Source organism: Gymnodraco acuticeps, unplaced genomic scaffold, assembly GCF_902827175.1.
Source record: "Gymnodraco acuticeps unplaced genomic scaffold, fGymAcu1.1, whole genome shotgun sequence".
NCBI lineage: Eukaryota > Metazoa > Chordata > Actinopteri > Perciformes > Bathydraconidae > Gymnodraco > Gymnodraco acuticeps.
Genome location: NW_022989913.1, coordinates 2593392 through 2607484, shown reverse-complemented (window position 1 = coordinate 2607484; position 14093 = coordinate 2593392). Strand labels below are relative to the sequence as shown.

Here is a 14093-nt window from a genome sequence, read left to right as displayed (position 1 = left end):
TGTGGCCTGAGTTCCTATGGTATTGTTGCGTGCCTGTGGTTTGGGTTAAGGCCACGGTTATATTAAGACATGGGTATTTTACCATCTATTATAGAACACACTATCAGCTCAGATAATCAGGGTTGTCTGTAGTCTGATTTATGTGTGAGGTTTTTGGAGAGAGTGATGCACTGCTTAAGAAACCGAGAGTCTGAACCTAAATGTAAGACACAGATAGAAATAAACAATAATTAGAAGGTGATGTTTCTTTGGGAATATATATAATAGTTATTTGAGCACTGACAGACAGACCTCTGGTACTGGTGGCTCCTGGGTGAAATATATAAATGGTGTTATGGGGACATCTACTGGCTAATGTGAGAGCATGCACAGTACACTATTCATTCCAAATATTTGGTAGAATTCCAATTATATTGTTTTGTGTATTGTACCTGTGCCAAGAGATAGAAATTCCTTATTGCACCTTTTTAGTTATCGCATTACAATATTACTAATTTTAAACAGTTATGCACCGTATTGGTTTAAATGGTGTAATGCCTTCCTCAAACTGCCACGATGAAGTTCCCTTTTATATTATTTTTATTTGCAATTTCTGGTTAAATAACAAGCACATTTCAATTGATTTATTGCTCATCTAAAGGAAATATTCAGATCCTTCACTTAATGAATACAATTTACACTATTGTGTTAAAATACTCTGTTGTGTAAAAGTCCTTCCTGGCAAAATCCAAACACACATAAACATAGAAAATCATTATTAGCATAAATTCATCCATCCACAGAAAGTATTTCGTATTGCTGGATTCTGATTATTGATGCATCATTGTGTAAATCACTCAATTGTTGCAGTTGATGGGGTAGTTATAACTAGGCCTACTTCAAATACTGTTTTGTTGCATGGAAAATTCACATCTGTTGGCAAATTAAGACTTATCTTAACCTTTTGACAATAACCATTAAGTTATGTTTAATTGTGTTCTTTAAAAATGTCTGCCTCAAATGTAGTGGAGTAGAACTATAATGACACAAACTGAAAATACTACTAATAGTAAGTACGTGGTAAGTCCTTTTTTATATAAACAAGTGTCATGCACCAAAATGTGCCCATCCCATTTGGGCTTAAAAAAATCTACAAACAAACCACTTTAAGAACTGAATGATTAATTATATTTTTGTAGGGATCATTATGGATATACCACAGTGTGTCCATGTTAAAAATAATAATAATACACACAAAAATAATGACATCTTAATTGGAGCCGTAATGGCAGTATCGCTGCTCCCTCACCCTAAAAAAATGAACGACCTGACCACACAGCAAATCACAACGCGTGTGGCAGCCAGTCAGATTTCAGGAAGCTAGCACCACTGTTTGACGAGCATTTATATTATCCAATCAGAGTTTTACAACAGGCCTCGAGTCCCGCCTTTACTCCTCTTGTAGCCAATTAGAACAGAGCAGTCATTACTTATTCATTACATTGCAAAGGGGAGTGACGCAGTTATTGTAAATCTACAGATACTCCATGCTTTTTTCACATGAACCGATAAACATAATTTTCCTAAGCTTTGGAATTTCAAATCTTTCTAAAAAAAATAGCAAAGAAGAGTGATTCCTGCTGTCATCTGAAAGGCTGTATGCCGAATCTCTGCAGCCTTTACATTTGGATGCCATTCTGGTTGGAGGTTGCGGCACACCACCCCGAGGACTAGATGCGATAACCAGGACGAGATATGCCGCAGCCGAAATCACGAAAAATTGCCATCCTCGGGTACAGATCCGTAGGTAAGTTCCCAAACGACATGAAAAATGGGTAGAATAAAGACATCCAGGGCCTAGGATGCGACCCTGAGGCTACATTTTATCGGCCTTATGGGTCCATAATGCGAGCCATTACGCTCCCTATAATAGACTTTAATGATCGGGAGTAAGGTCTGTCATGCAGCATCTCACAGCAGGAGGCTGAGCGCCACCAGGTGAGACATGGCTCTGCGTGTTTTATCACATGAGGCCTCCCTTAATGTGTTCCATATATATATATATATTTTTTTTTTTTAACGCTAAATATCCTTATTCATGCGACTCCATCAGTGACCCTATCCCTGGTTTAGTTGGTGCCATGTTTTATGAGGGGCATGAATGTCCAACCGAATTTGACGCATTAATGTGCGGTTTGTTTGATCGTATCTGAAACCAAAGAAGCACAATGTGCATGCAGTGAAGGGATGTTCGGGATGGCAAGATGGCACACGCAGATAGAAGCACTGTAGGCCCAGCCAGCACAGCATCACCCAACACAACCATAGAGACTTGGGTTATGTTAATGGTGGCCTACTAAGTTAATATAGGTAACAGCTCATGGTATTTATATAGGGATTTAGGAAGGTGATTTTAAGCTTGACTGATATGGTGATGAGTACACTTTGTTTCACAATCAGCGAAGTCGTTTTGTCCTGTATGATTAATGAACACTAGTCGAAGGACTGCAAACCATTATTTTGAATTATTTCACCACATGTTATCTGTTTACAATATTCATTTGTGTTTTGCAGGAAAGTCCTCCTTGACCATTCAGTTTGTTGAAGGCCAGTTTGTGGACTCCTATGACCCGACAATAGAAAACAGTAAGTGGGAAAGGTTGACTGTCACAGCCTCTGTAAACAAACAGGAAACTGTTTAGCTGAAGTGGTAAACCACTCAGATTCCTCCTCTTGTGACCAGCTCATTAGATGAAAATAAACAAAAGCCACACTAAATATGTTGAAATTAATAATTTCTATACTCTGTGTTCCCTTGTGTTACAAAGTTAAGTCTGATCAGTTTTACTTATGGAGCCCCAAAATCACAAAGTGTTTCCAACCTGAATGTGACACCCTGTGTCCTTAAACCTCCAATTCTAAATATGTGAAACTCCACACAACAGAATGTGTAATTATGTTCAAAACCTATATGATAATTGTTGTTGACAAAATAATTCTCAACAAAAGGTCCACTTACACTTTGTTTCCAAAGCTTTAGCTACATCTTGTGGCCTTACTCAGTGTATACATTACCTCAGATGTAGCTGTTATCGTGTTACCCTCGTATGATACTGCAGTCACATGATAACAGAATGCAGCAGCATTTACAATAGGGCTGCAACTAATGCAAGAAAGTATTATTTTAATTAGAGATACAAAAATATTGTTTACAAAATGTCATAAAATAGCATTAACATATCCATTACATTTCCTCAAAGTCCTTGTTGACATCATCATATTGCTGTTTTGTCTTTAAAAAAAAGGCCAAACTAACTAAACATATTTCCTTTGTAATCATTTAAAACAGAGAAAAGGTGCAAATCCTTACATTTGACAAGTTGGAACTAGAGAAGTTTAGTTAACAAAGACGACAACTATCATTACAGTTTTTAATTGTGTCATTCTACTGGCCGATATTGATTGCAGGTCTCATACATTATCACACTATAAATAGTATGTCATTGCATAGCAAACATTTGACGATGGGCGTATTGGACAAGTACTCAGACATCTCCAAATAAACAATGTCCAAATGTGTCATTATTCTTTATTTTGGTTTTATATAAACTGAGCTTGTTACCATCACCTCAATCGTACACCTTTTTAACTTTGATATCATGATTTCACTGAAAGAAGAAACAATAATTATAGCCCTGAATAGTAACCTAGCAGGGCGTGATGTTCCCTCTAATTAAATGTGTCCAAACACTACACCAGCTGATTTCAGCTTCCACACTTTCAGCCAAAAAGAAGGACTTTATTTTTAGGACCTTTTGGAAAAATCAGCTGGTGTGGAGTTTGTTCAGATTTATATGTTGACTTGAGTGGAATAAGCTTGGAAATCAGTGCGAGAGGGAACTTAGCTTGAGGGTAGTTTAAAAGTACATTTTCTGATTGAGAGTAACTTACAGTAATTCATCAAGCTACTACTGTAAACACACATATTCCCAGACACTCCAGGGATTTGAGTCTGAACTTTACCTGCAGGCTGTTTTTCTGTTTCCTGACACGCTCGCCCGCGTATCAGCCTACGTTTCTCGAGTGTGTGGTCCGCGTCTATAAATAATCTCTGGATGGGTATAAAGTGAAGTGTCAGCGAGATGCTGCAGGCAGCGCAATCCCTCAGTCCTGTAGATAATGTGACCCATCTCCAGGCAGATATTGACATTCCTGTGCCGGATGAACTCAGTGGTACCGAAATGGATCCATACGGAGATGTGCAGATTGAAAACGTATAGCACTGTATAGTATAAATAGTGTAGTACATACAGTGTTAGTAAGTCTTACTTTAAAAGGTCTTGCTCTCAGTAGCGGATAATCGTAAAGAAATAATGCAAAACATTTAACTCAAAATAAAACTGGCCCCAGCTAGAGAATCTTACGTAGAGGAATGATCCAAGTCGAGCGTTGTTTCATAGATGATTTCCAAAAGTACAATGAACAATGGTTTCATCTATTACTGTCCCGCAGCCTTTCCTATAGCTTTCCTTGGCTCACCCTGGTAAAAAAAAACATTTGCCTATACTGGTGCCCTTATCTCCAATATATATCACCCGATCACCAGGTGCCCAAATCAACCAGTGCCCAAAAATGCCTTCAAGATAAAAGCATAAGGAACTAATTACATTAACTTAAATTACACTAAATAAAAGGTATATTTAGAAGAAACAAAAACGGCAAGAGAAGAAATGTTTAACTATTAATAAGATGCAATACGACACGCTTTATTGTCCTCGTAAAGACATTTGTTTTGGACTTCCGCAGTTCGACAAAAGATAAAACATAATAAATACGACAGAAAAAACCCAGCATATTCACAAATAAATCAATATATAGCTCCAACACTCTCCATCCATCGGTATGTATAGTTTCTATTGGTTCAACTTTCTTTTCTTTTGACTGCAGCATTCACTAAAACGATCACAATAAATGGACAAGAGTATCATCTTCAGCTGGTCGACACAGCAGGACAGGTATAGTTACTGAATTTGATCAAATATACATTAATAGTTAACTGTTCATTCTGCCTCGTTACTTAGTCAGAATAACTTTTAATCCCTTATTTGTTATCTCTATAGGATGAGTACTCTATCTTCCCACAGACCTACTCCATAGATATCAACGGTTACATTCTGGTCTATTCAGTCACATCCAATAAAAGGTATACTTTTCCTCCCCTCCTTATCAAAAGGATATTTGAAGTTCTGTATAATGAGATGAAACGGCATTCAAAGGCTTAAGAGGAAACTTCCCCTTGTTTGTTTCAGCTTTGAAGTCGTACAAGTTATCCATGAAAAACTATTGGACATGGTGGGAAAGGTTCAGTAAGTTCTTCGCCTTTCTCATTGTATCTTCTTGTTATGCTGCCTTAGGCTTTCCAAGACATGTCATTTATCAAACATACATGACAATTTGCCGTTTACTTTTCCCTCTATTGCAGAGTTCCAATTATGCTCGTCGGAAACAAGAACGACCTACATATGGAGCGGTATGTCCCAACACACTTCAAATTGAACATTAGGTCAACCATTCACAATAGGCATACACATGGGGCATAGCATTTGTCAGTTTTTATTTGATTTCCTCATTTTCATCTTCATATCACACAAACAGAAATACAGAGCAGATGTTAATGTTTTGTTCACAGATGACCCAAAAGAAGGAGAAAGCTCGAGTAGTAATACCTTAGTCAGTGGGAGCAGAATCCATAGGTTGAACTTGATCTATGTTTTTTTTTCCATTTTAGAGTAATCAGTTGTGAAGAAGGAAAAGCATTAGCCGAATCCTGGAACGCTGCCTTCATGGAGTCCTCAGCTAAAGAGAACCAGGTAAGAGTCAAAACTGCAGAGATCATAGATAACAGCACTTTGTTTATGTTTGGGATGGTTCTTATGAAGAACTATTTATCTGTCTGTTGATCCCAATAGAGAATTTGTTTATGAACCAGATGTGAGCTTACACCCTTAAAAATGTTACCAGTAAACGTTTGGGGGTATGCAGTATGAAATCCGTGTGTCTACCAGGTGGGGAGTGTCTGACCAATAGATGATGACAAGTTGAATTCTGGGAAATGTAGGATCTAGCATCTTCACCTACATCAGACGTATTTTGACTTTTTTTGTTTAAATCTGTCTTTTTTTAAGTGGTGAGTCATGGTGGCAGATCCTCAATGAAATGCTACCCAACTTGTTTCTCTACCAAGTGTTTAAACGTCTTTCAGCTCATTGTTTGGGATAAAAGGCCCTCAACTTGTGCTTCATTTGTGTTTCAATCGCACTGCTCTCATCACCTGATTTCACCAAAAAGCTCCAAAAAAACCAGTGTAACCACAGATACAGACTGTATATTGAACTTCAAGTAACAACAGGCACATATCTAAATGCTAATATTGCTCTGTGCCTTTTGAATGTGTAAATAACTGTTGGATAACAGCTTTTATATATTCACTCGATAATATATCAAAGTTGTGTTTAGAGCTAACTTTACTGCCCCCTAGTGGCCAGAAATATTAATTCACGCAGATTTAACAATGGTTCAAAAGTGTATCCACCACAGCCTTTGAGCTACAGCAAGTTGTAACTGCTATAACTTAATATAATTCCCTACATTTCTTCCAGGGACAGGCTAAGGCTTGACCAACGTGAGCTAAAAGTAATCAAAAAAGTTGCCACAAAGGCCACAATAATCAGATCTTGATATATATTATGTATTTAGGAAACTTAGATCAGTTTGAAAATGGAAACACAATCTGCTTCAAATTAACATAGCAGACAACAGTGTGTGTATGTCTTTATATTTGCCAAAACAACACCTTCTTTGTTGTGCATAAAGCCAGTGTGCCTCTCTCTACTGGATGTAATTTGTTCTACTGGAAAATTCCAAGTGGTGTGACTTAGGTGTGTGTGTGTGTTGGTGTGTGTGTGTGTGTGTTGTGGTGGGGTGGTGTGTGTGTGTGTGGTGTGTGTGTGTGTGTGGTGTGTGTGTGTGTGTGTGTGTGTGGGTGTAGTGTGTGTGTGTGGTGTGTGTGTGATGGTGTGGTGTGTGTGTGTGTGGTGTGTGTGTGTGTGTGTGTGTTGTGTGTGTGTGTGTGTGTGTGTGTGTGTGTGTGTGTGTGTGTGTGTGTGTGTGTGTGTGTGTGTGTGTGTGTGTGTGTGTGTGTGTGTGTGTCTACTCTCTCTGTCAGACGGCTGTGGAAGTTTTCCGGAGGATGATCCTTGAGGCAGAGAAGATGGAAGGCGGCGTGCAACCAGGAAAAACGTCCTGCTCCATGATGTAGAGCCGCCCAATCAACACACAGGACACTGCACTGGGATATCCCGTTACTTGAAGGCTAGCTGCCAGTTCTTCACCACCTCAGCTGACTCCACCCCTCCAGGGTCCTAAATATCCAATACTGTCTATTTATGGCTCTGATTCCACTGTTATTTATCAGTATCTCCTATTCCCTTTTGTCATCCTGGTTTTTCTTTGTGTGTTAGAAAAAAACAAAAAAAAGGATGAGTGGTGGTTCCCTTGTCTCCCACAGTCCACCCCTCCTCCATGTCTGTGTTTGACACTGATGCAAAACACAGAGCTTCATTAGGGTGTATCAGAACAAATGTTTTCCTGTGCTCGGTAATAACGACTACCGTAACTATGGCCAGAGATAGTAGTGGCTTGATGCATCTTAGCTCCTCATTATGCTGCTCCCATATAGGCAACGAGTCCTTCTCTGTTTAAATAGCAAGAGATAAGACAAATGTCATGTCTGCCATGCATACGCTCTGGAAACGAATAAGAAAACGTGGACGTTTCTTCTGATACATCCCCGGCTGTCCTCCAATATAAACAGCTCTTTTTCTACTTCATCTCCACGCAGTACCCACTTCTCTGTCCCTCAGTTTGTTTGCATAGCGGTTACTGTCAGCCAAAAAAAATCTGCATCCATTTTCTAATGTTGAAAATGTTGTACAAATGTTTTTGATTGTAATCATTAAAAGGAAAAAGTGATTATGTACTGCAGGGTTGAGTGTGGATTATTATTTTGTCCCCTGGGAGGCAGGGAAGGTTTGTTTTATAAGCAACATTTAAAAGAAACATGTTTAAAGAGACGGTAATATATACAACACTAAAAAAGAGTAGAAAATACAACATTATACAACAAAGAAATATCTAAATAGAAGATACAACGGAACTAAAAAAGTGAAAAAAATAAGAGTTGAAAATAAAAATCTAATCATACACTGTTAAAGGGCCAATTTACAGCTAAACAATATTATCTACCTTTCTAATGGTGCATTTGAGGAGAGCTCAGGATGCAGGGTAGATTATTATGTTTTTAAGATTTAGTGAAAGTAAGCAATGCAGAAAATCTAAAATATTGTATTTATTGAAACTTGATTGTGCCAACTAAATATGTGTTGCTGGTCTTTTTAACAGTTAGAATTCAATGTAATAGTAGACTCAAGCAATAGCTCACGACAGGCCGTGGTATATGCTCATTATATCACAGCTAAGGGGCGTGGTTACAACCCCCCTTGTTATTTAGTTAGTTTCGACCGGACTTATTTTGTCTGATGTGAGCGTCCGGAGCGTCCTTGCTGCACATTATGCCTTACTTGTTTCCATCTTAAGCTTTGTTAGTTATACGCTCATTATATCACGGAAGAACCAATCAGATTGCTTGATTTGACTTGTCCGTTTTATAAAATACGATTTGATGCGCTCCTATATCAGTGGTTAATATAAAGACAAAAGGTGGTACTTTCTCTGAATGTGTTTTACTGTTGAGAGTGATGGATTATTAATTTGCCTACATTTTTAAGCAGAGCATTTTGAATGACTATTTTCTTTGGTCTGCTCCTCTCACTTGTGGGCGGGGCTCAGATAGAAAAAGGTGATGTCATGTTCCTCAGAGCACCAGTGAGGAGAAAGCAATAATACAATCTGAATCTGGCGACAGCTGGTGGGATGTTTGCTCACTGTCAATGCAATCTGATCCAACTACACCCTGACAGCCCTGGCGAACCAGATTGAGTTTTCCTCTTCATAAATGACTCCTAAGGGGGTCATTTCTCACTTAAAGACGTTTTTCAGCGAACATTAAATGTAAGATGTTTTTAAAAAGGAATAATGTGAAAGGCCGTTGAAAATCCTTGAGAGCTGGTGAGAAATATTTCCATCTTTGATAGGTGTCTAACAAAGATTAATGCGTTTGAGCACTTTTTTAAGGACGCTTAAGAAAAGACCACTACAAAAACTCAACCTGATAAAAATAAAACTCATGCCTTAACAGGAACCGTTTAACTTCAGAAGGTAATAGCAGGTAGACTTTGTATAATTACAAAATGTTATAGATTTCCAGGCATAACAATGACAAAATGATCCTTGTCAAACATGTTTATTTTTCAAGGGAACAGGTTGATAGAACAAACGTTTTGTTCTTCTCAAAGTAGCCGCTTTGAACCCATGCATTCACAAATTGGAGCAACTTTCAACTGTTGGCAGGATTCACTGCCTTTAGGTGCCTTGCTCAAAGCCAAACATTACATTTTTATAAGGTGTTGCACATGTCTTCGATACAGCAGTTGATATCGATGTAGGAGTTCATCTTCAGCATTTCACAGTCTCCAAGAGCCATGCATTTCTGGTATTGGCCATCTAAAAAAGGGGAAAAGGTTTTAACAAAAAACGTGTCCTTCATTATAAGAAGCACCGCACTGTGGAAGAGCCAATGCACTTTGATATATTTACATAATGTCCAAACATTTTACAAACTGTTTCAGTTAATTGACATGCAACTGACTACATGTTACAATGGAGCCACAAGAGGCCTTAAGCTATTTTCTAAAATCATTAGTATCACCACCACCATGACCCTCTGATTTGTATACAGTGGTGTTCTCGTCCAACTTGACTATGATTCACAGCAAAGATAATATTCACATGTTATATTGATTAATGTACTGAGTCCATGTACTTGTTATTGATAGAAGAGTTTCAGCGTGTTGAAACACTCACGTGGGGGTGTGAGGAAGCTGGCAGCAGCGCAGGCATCCTTCCCTGGTTTACACGTCTCTACACTGAGATCACAGGCTCCTCCGGCCTGTTTGGAGACACAGCGGTGGCAGTCAAGAGTGTCACCTAAAAATAAAAAAAAGGACATAAGCAATATTTCAAGTGATTTGTTTCTCTTATAATTCTGTGAATGTGTTTACTGTAGGAATCCTAGCCCAATGAGCAAGTGGAATGAAATGGATTGAAAAGGTAATAAGGTTTAATCTACTTCGATGTTAAATGTGTGTGAAGCCTCAGGTAGATACTGTGCTCTCACATGTAATCATTTCATTTCTTAGATATGACTCCTATAAACTGCTACTAAGTGTCTGACAGGTCTGCTGAGATTGTTTCTGTACAGTAAAGACAAAAGCAGACGTCTCTGTTGCACAGCAGCAGGGCTTGTGTTTATTCAGTGGAGAATGAGTGACAGACGCACCAGCTGTAAACAGCAGAGCAACGGTTAAAGCCAACACCAAGAACTTCATTGTTCAATACTGCAGCTGTTGAAAAATAAAGCACAGATTTGATTATGTATACAGTACCTGCAGTACTCTAGATATTATGGCATTTGCATTGACCTCCTCCTGTAAGTCTTTTTATTGTGAGTGTATCTCATGATTTAAGGAACTGATTTAAAATATATACATAAATATAATTCGGTGCAATGTCAGGTGCGTTAGCATGCATACACAGAGTCATGAAATTGTACATTAAATAATAGCAAAACATGTATAATCAATATTGAATGTATATGATCTGTTTTGAAAAACATTTCAAAGTGTTACATAAATGTCATAAATAACAAACAAAAAAGGTTTAATTCAAGTGTGCATACCTTGCTGATTCTTCTGTCTCGGTTTCTGCCAAATACTGAGATGTATTCATCCACTCTAGATTCCATTAACTGGTGTTTCTCTGTTAAGTCTATATGCTTAGTAACTCACCCAGCCTGGTACACTGTGTTCAGGGGTTAAAGTTAGCAAATTCACAGATTCCCGCATTGTGCAAGAGCCGTCCACCCTTTGTCTACTTCTGTCATTTATGAGTCTTTCGCAAACATGAATATCTGCATTTGTCAGAGGTGCAGAGTTAGCTGTATTCAAACCTTAGGAGGTGTGAAGCTGACCGTTGAGCGGCCCAGACCAAGCAAGGAGGCAGAGGCAGAACGTCCAAAAATATAACCCGACGTGGGCATTTATTAAAATCCCGGGCACAAAGTTCACAGCCTCAATCTTGTGTTCTCCTTCCACCCTTCCTGCAGCCACAAAGATCTCAAAAACACTACCAGCCTCCCAACAGACAGGGAAACAGAGCCTAAATACACACACTAATCAGCACAACAAGACACAGGTGAGGGGGGGAGGAGACATCACAGGACACCAGGTGCACACAATTACCCGGCCTGAAGCAGTCAGTCCATAGTGACGAAGTTACCTTCGTCGTCACATTTCCTTCCCCCTCTCCCCAGGAAGCACAGTGTCTTTTGCAACCTCCTTTTCGCTCCAATCCTTGGGTTTCTCCTCGGCTGGGACCCGTTTCTCTTTGTCACAACGGCGTTCCCGCTCCTCGATCTCCTGTTGACGAGCGCGCTGCTTTCGTTCCTGCTCCTCGAGTTTGCGCAGACGCTCCTGGTACTCCCGATCCTCCTCCTCCCGCTGCTCATGTTCAATGCGTTCAGCCCTCTCAAAGTAGTCAATCTTTTTCTCCTGGTTCTTCAGGCGCTCCTGGAGTTCCCTCTTCTCCTTCTCCAGCTGCTCCACCTGCTTGTCTCTCGTCTCCTGCTGCTTGTTTCTCGTCTCCTGCTGCCTCAACAGCCGTGGCCCCGTGGTCCGTTCCAGGCATAGCCACCCCCAGCCGCGGTTCCTCTCTTTGGTCCCTCTTCTTTCCTCTCAAAATGTTCACTTCCTTACTTGGTCAAATCCCACTTCTGACACCAATTGTGAAGCTGACCGTTGAGCGGCCCAGACCAAGCAAGGAGGCAGAGGCAGAACGTCCAAAAATATAACCCGACGTGGGCATTTATTAAAATCCCGGGCACAAAGTTCACAGCCTCAATCTTGCTGTTCTCCTTCCACCCATCCTGCAGCCACAAAGATCTCAAAAACACTACCAGCCTCCCAACAGACAGGGAAACAGAGCCTAAATACACACACTAATCAGCACAACAAGACACAGGTGAGGGGGGGAGGAGACAACACAGGACACCAGGTGCACACAATTACCCGGCCTGAAGCAGTCAGTCCATAGTGACGAAGTTACCTTCGTGACGAACCTTGTGACGAAGTTACCTTCGTCACAGGAGGACAGGAGGATATTATTGAAGGGCACAGTATGTTTGCTTTAGGTGGATTATGTCTGACCTATATGCAGTGCTGGAATTGGGCCGGTACTCACCGGTACGCAGTACCGGCACTTCTGGTTCTGACCCATGGAGTACCGGCACTTCTTGCTCAGTACCGGCATGCTGGCGGTACTCCGGTACTCATGCACCGTGCCAGTACTCAACACTCTCCCGCCGTTCTTATTATACATCCATATATATACAGCCGCCCGGTACTCAGTAGATGCGTCATGAGGTGCCGAACGGACATTCTCATCGCTCTAACCGCTGGAGTTTCACAGCGGCTGTCAGCTGTTTACTCCTGTCATTCAAACAGAACGTGCTGGAGAGGGGGCGGGGCTTATCTTCTCCATGTAAATACTGTGGTGGAAACGACTATGTCAAAATTAACCTATTTGACCGTGATTTAATAGTAATACACGTTTCAAAATAATAATAATAATAATAATGCCGAAGTAACAACATACTGAAAACTGTTAGTAAAACCATGTTTTAATGCTTTACAATTTACATACCTAGATGCACGTGTGTTGTGTTTATGCAGTGCAACTCCCACCCAGTGGGTGGCTATGTAGAGTGATAGAACAGAGCAGGCACGCCCCCGAGAGAAGGAAAGCAAGTCACGTCACAAATTAGCATTTCTAAAATGTTAGCGTGGATTAATAAAAGTGCAAAAAGACAGCGGTTGTCGCCGGAAGAAACTTCAAATACAGAGAATGCTGTGCCTGTGTTGGAAATTATGTCTGATGGGGAGCTTTCTTTGGTTGATCCTCCTGCTCCAAGTTCTAGTGCATTAGCATTAGCACTAGCTCCGCCTCCTCCTCCAGAGCCTCTAACGTTAGCTGCTGCTGGCGCAACTGCCACCACCAACACCGGGCAAAGCGATGCACCTGACTGCTGGACAACGGACCAGGTGCAATATTTTTGCAAGACCAATGCATGGCTCCTTCTTAAAGATAAGAAGCTAGGATGTCGGATATGCAGAGATGTCAAATCTTTGGGAATACACACTGGACAAGGACTGAAACTGTCAACTGAATGGGGTGAGTGTGCAGTGTCTCATTTCGGTGTTGACAAGGGCAAACAACAAGCTAGCCTGAGAAAAAAAATCAAAGAACATAAAGAATCACAAGCCCATGTAAAAGCTGCTGACATCCTTACATCTGCTTCACGTGAAACTATTCAACATCAAGTGCAGTCTATGCATAAATCTGAATTAGACACCACTATCAGAGTTTTTCGAACGGCATATAAAATTGGCAAACATAGCCGGCCATTCACAGACATGCCAATTAATTTGAATGTACAGAAACTGAATGGGCTGAACGTGGGCAGGGTTTTGCACTCCAATAAAACCTGTGGCGAAATCATCGACCACATAGCTCATGAGCTGAAGAAAAAAAATGGCAAAAGACATTACAGAAAACCAAAGAAAACTCTGTGTTTTGGTCGATGAATCTACCACTATTAGTGGTAAAACGGTGCTTGTTGTGTGTCTACGCTCAGCATTAGCTGATGCTGAGCCCGAAACGTTTTTTTGGGAGCTGATCGAGTTGGATGGAACAACGGCTGATGACATCACAAAGGCGTTAATGGAGTGTCTTGGAAGAGATTTTAACGAGGACTTTTTAGGTCAGTGTTTCGTTTCTTTTGCATGTGATGGGGCTTCAGTCATGCTAGGGAAGAGAACAGG

At 40.3% G+C, this 14093-nt stretch overlaps 2 protein-coding genes across 2 annotated transcripts; one reads left to right on the top strand and one right to left on the bottom strand.

Moving 5' to 3' along the window:
• Positions 1-1493: 1493 nt before the first annotated feature.
• Positions 1494-8017, top strand: rheb (Ras homolog, mTORC1 binding). The gene is made up of 8 exons (XM_034208258.1): positions 1494-1786; positions 2554-2625; positions 4927-4994; positions 5100-5182; positions 5289-5345; positions 5462-5509; positions 5768-5849; positions 7205-8017. Exons 1-8 carry the CDS (start codon positions 1735-1737, stop codon positions 7295-7297), a joined length of 555 nt encoding a protein of 184 aa, XP_034064149.1. The 5' UTR covers positions 1494-1734; the 3' UTR covers positions 7298-8017.
• Positions 8018-9383: 1366 nt separating this feature from the next.
• ly97.3 (lymphocyte antigen 97, tandem duplicate 3) lies at positions 9384-11250 on the bottom strand. The gene is made up of 4 exons (XM_034209763.1): positions 10895-11250; positions 10496-10559; positions 10021-10143; positions 9384-9660 (listed from the first exon to the last, which is right to left on the bottom strand). The coding sequence occupies exons 2-4, from the start codon at positions 10542-10544 to the stop codon at positions 9554-9556; spliced, it is 279 nt and encodes a 92-aa protein (XP_034065654.1). The 5' UTR covers positions 10545-10559; positions 10895-11250; the 3' UTR covers positions 9384-9553.
• Positions 11251-14093: the final 2843 nt, after the last annotated feature.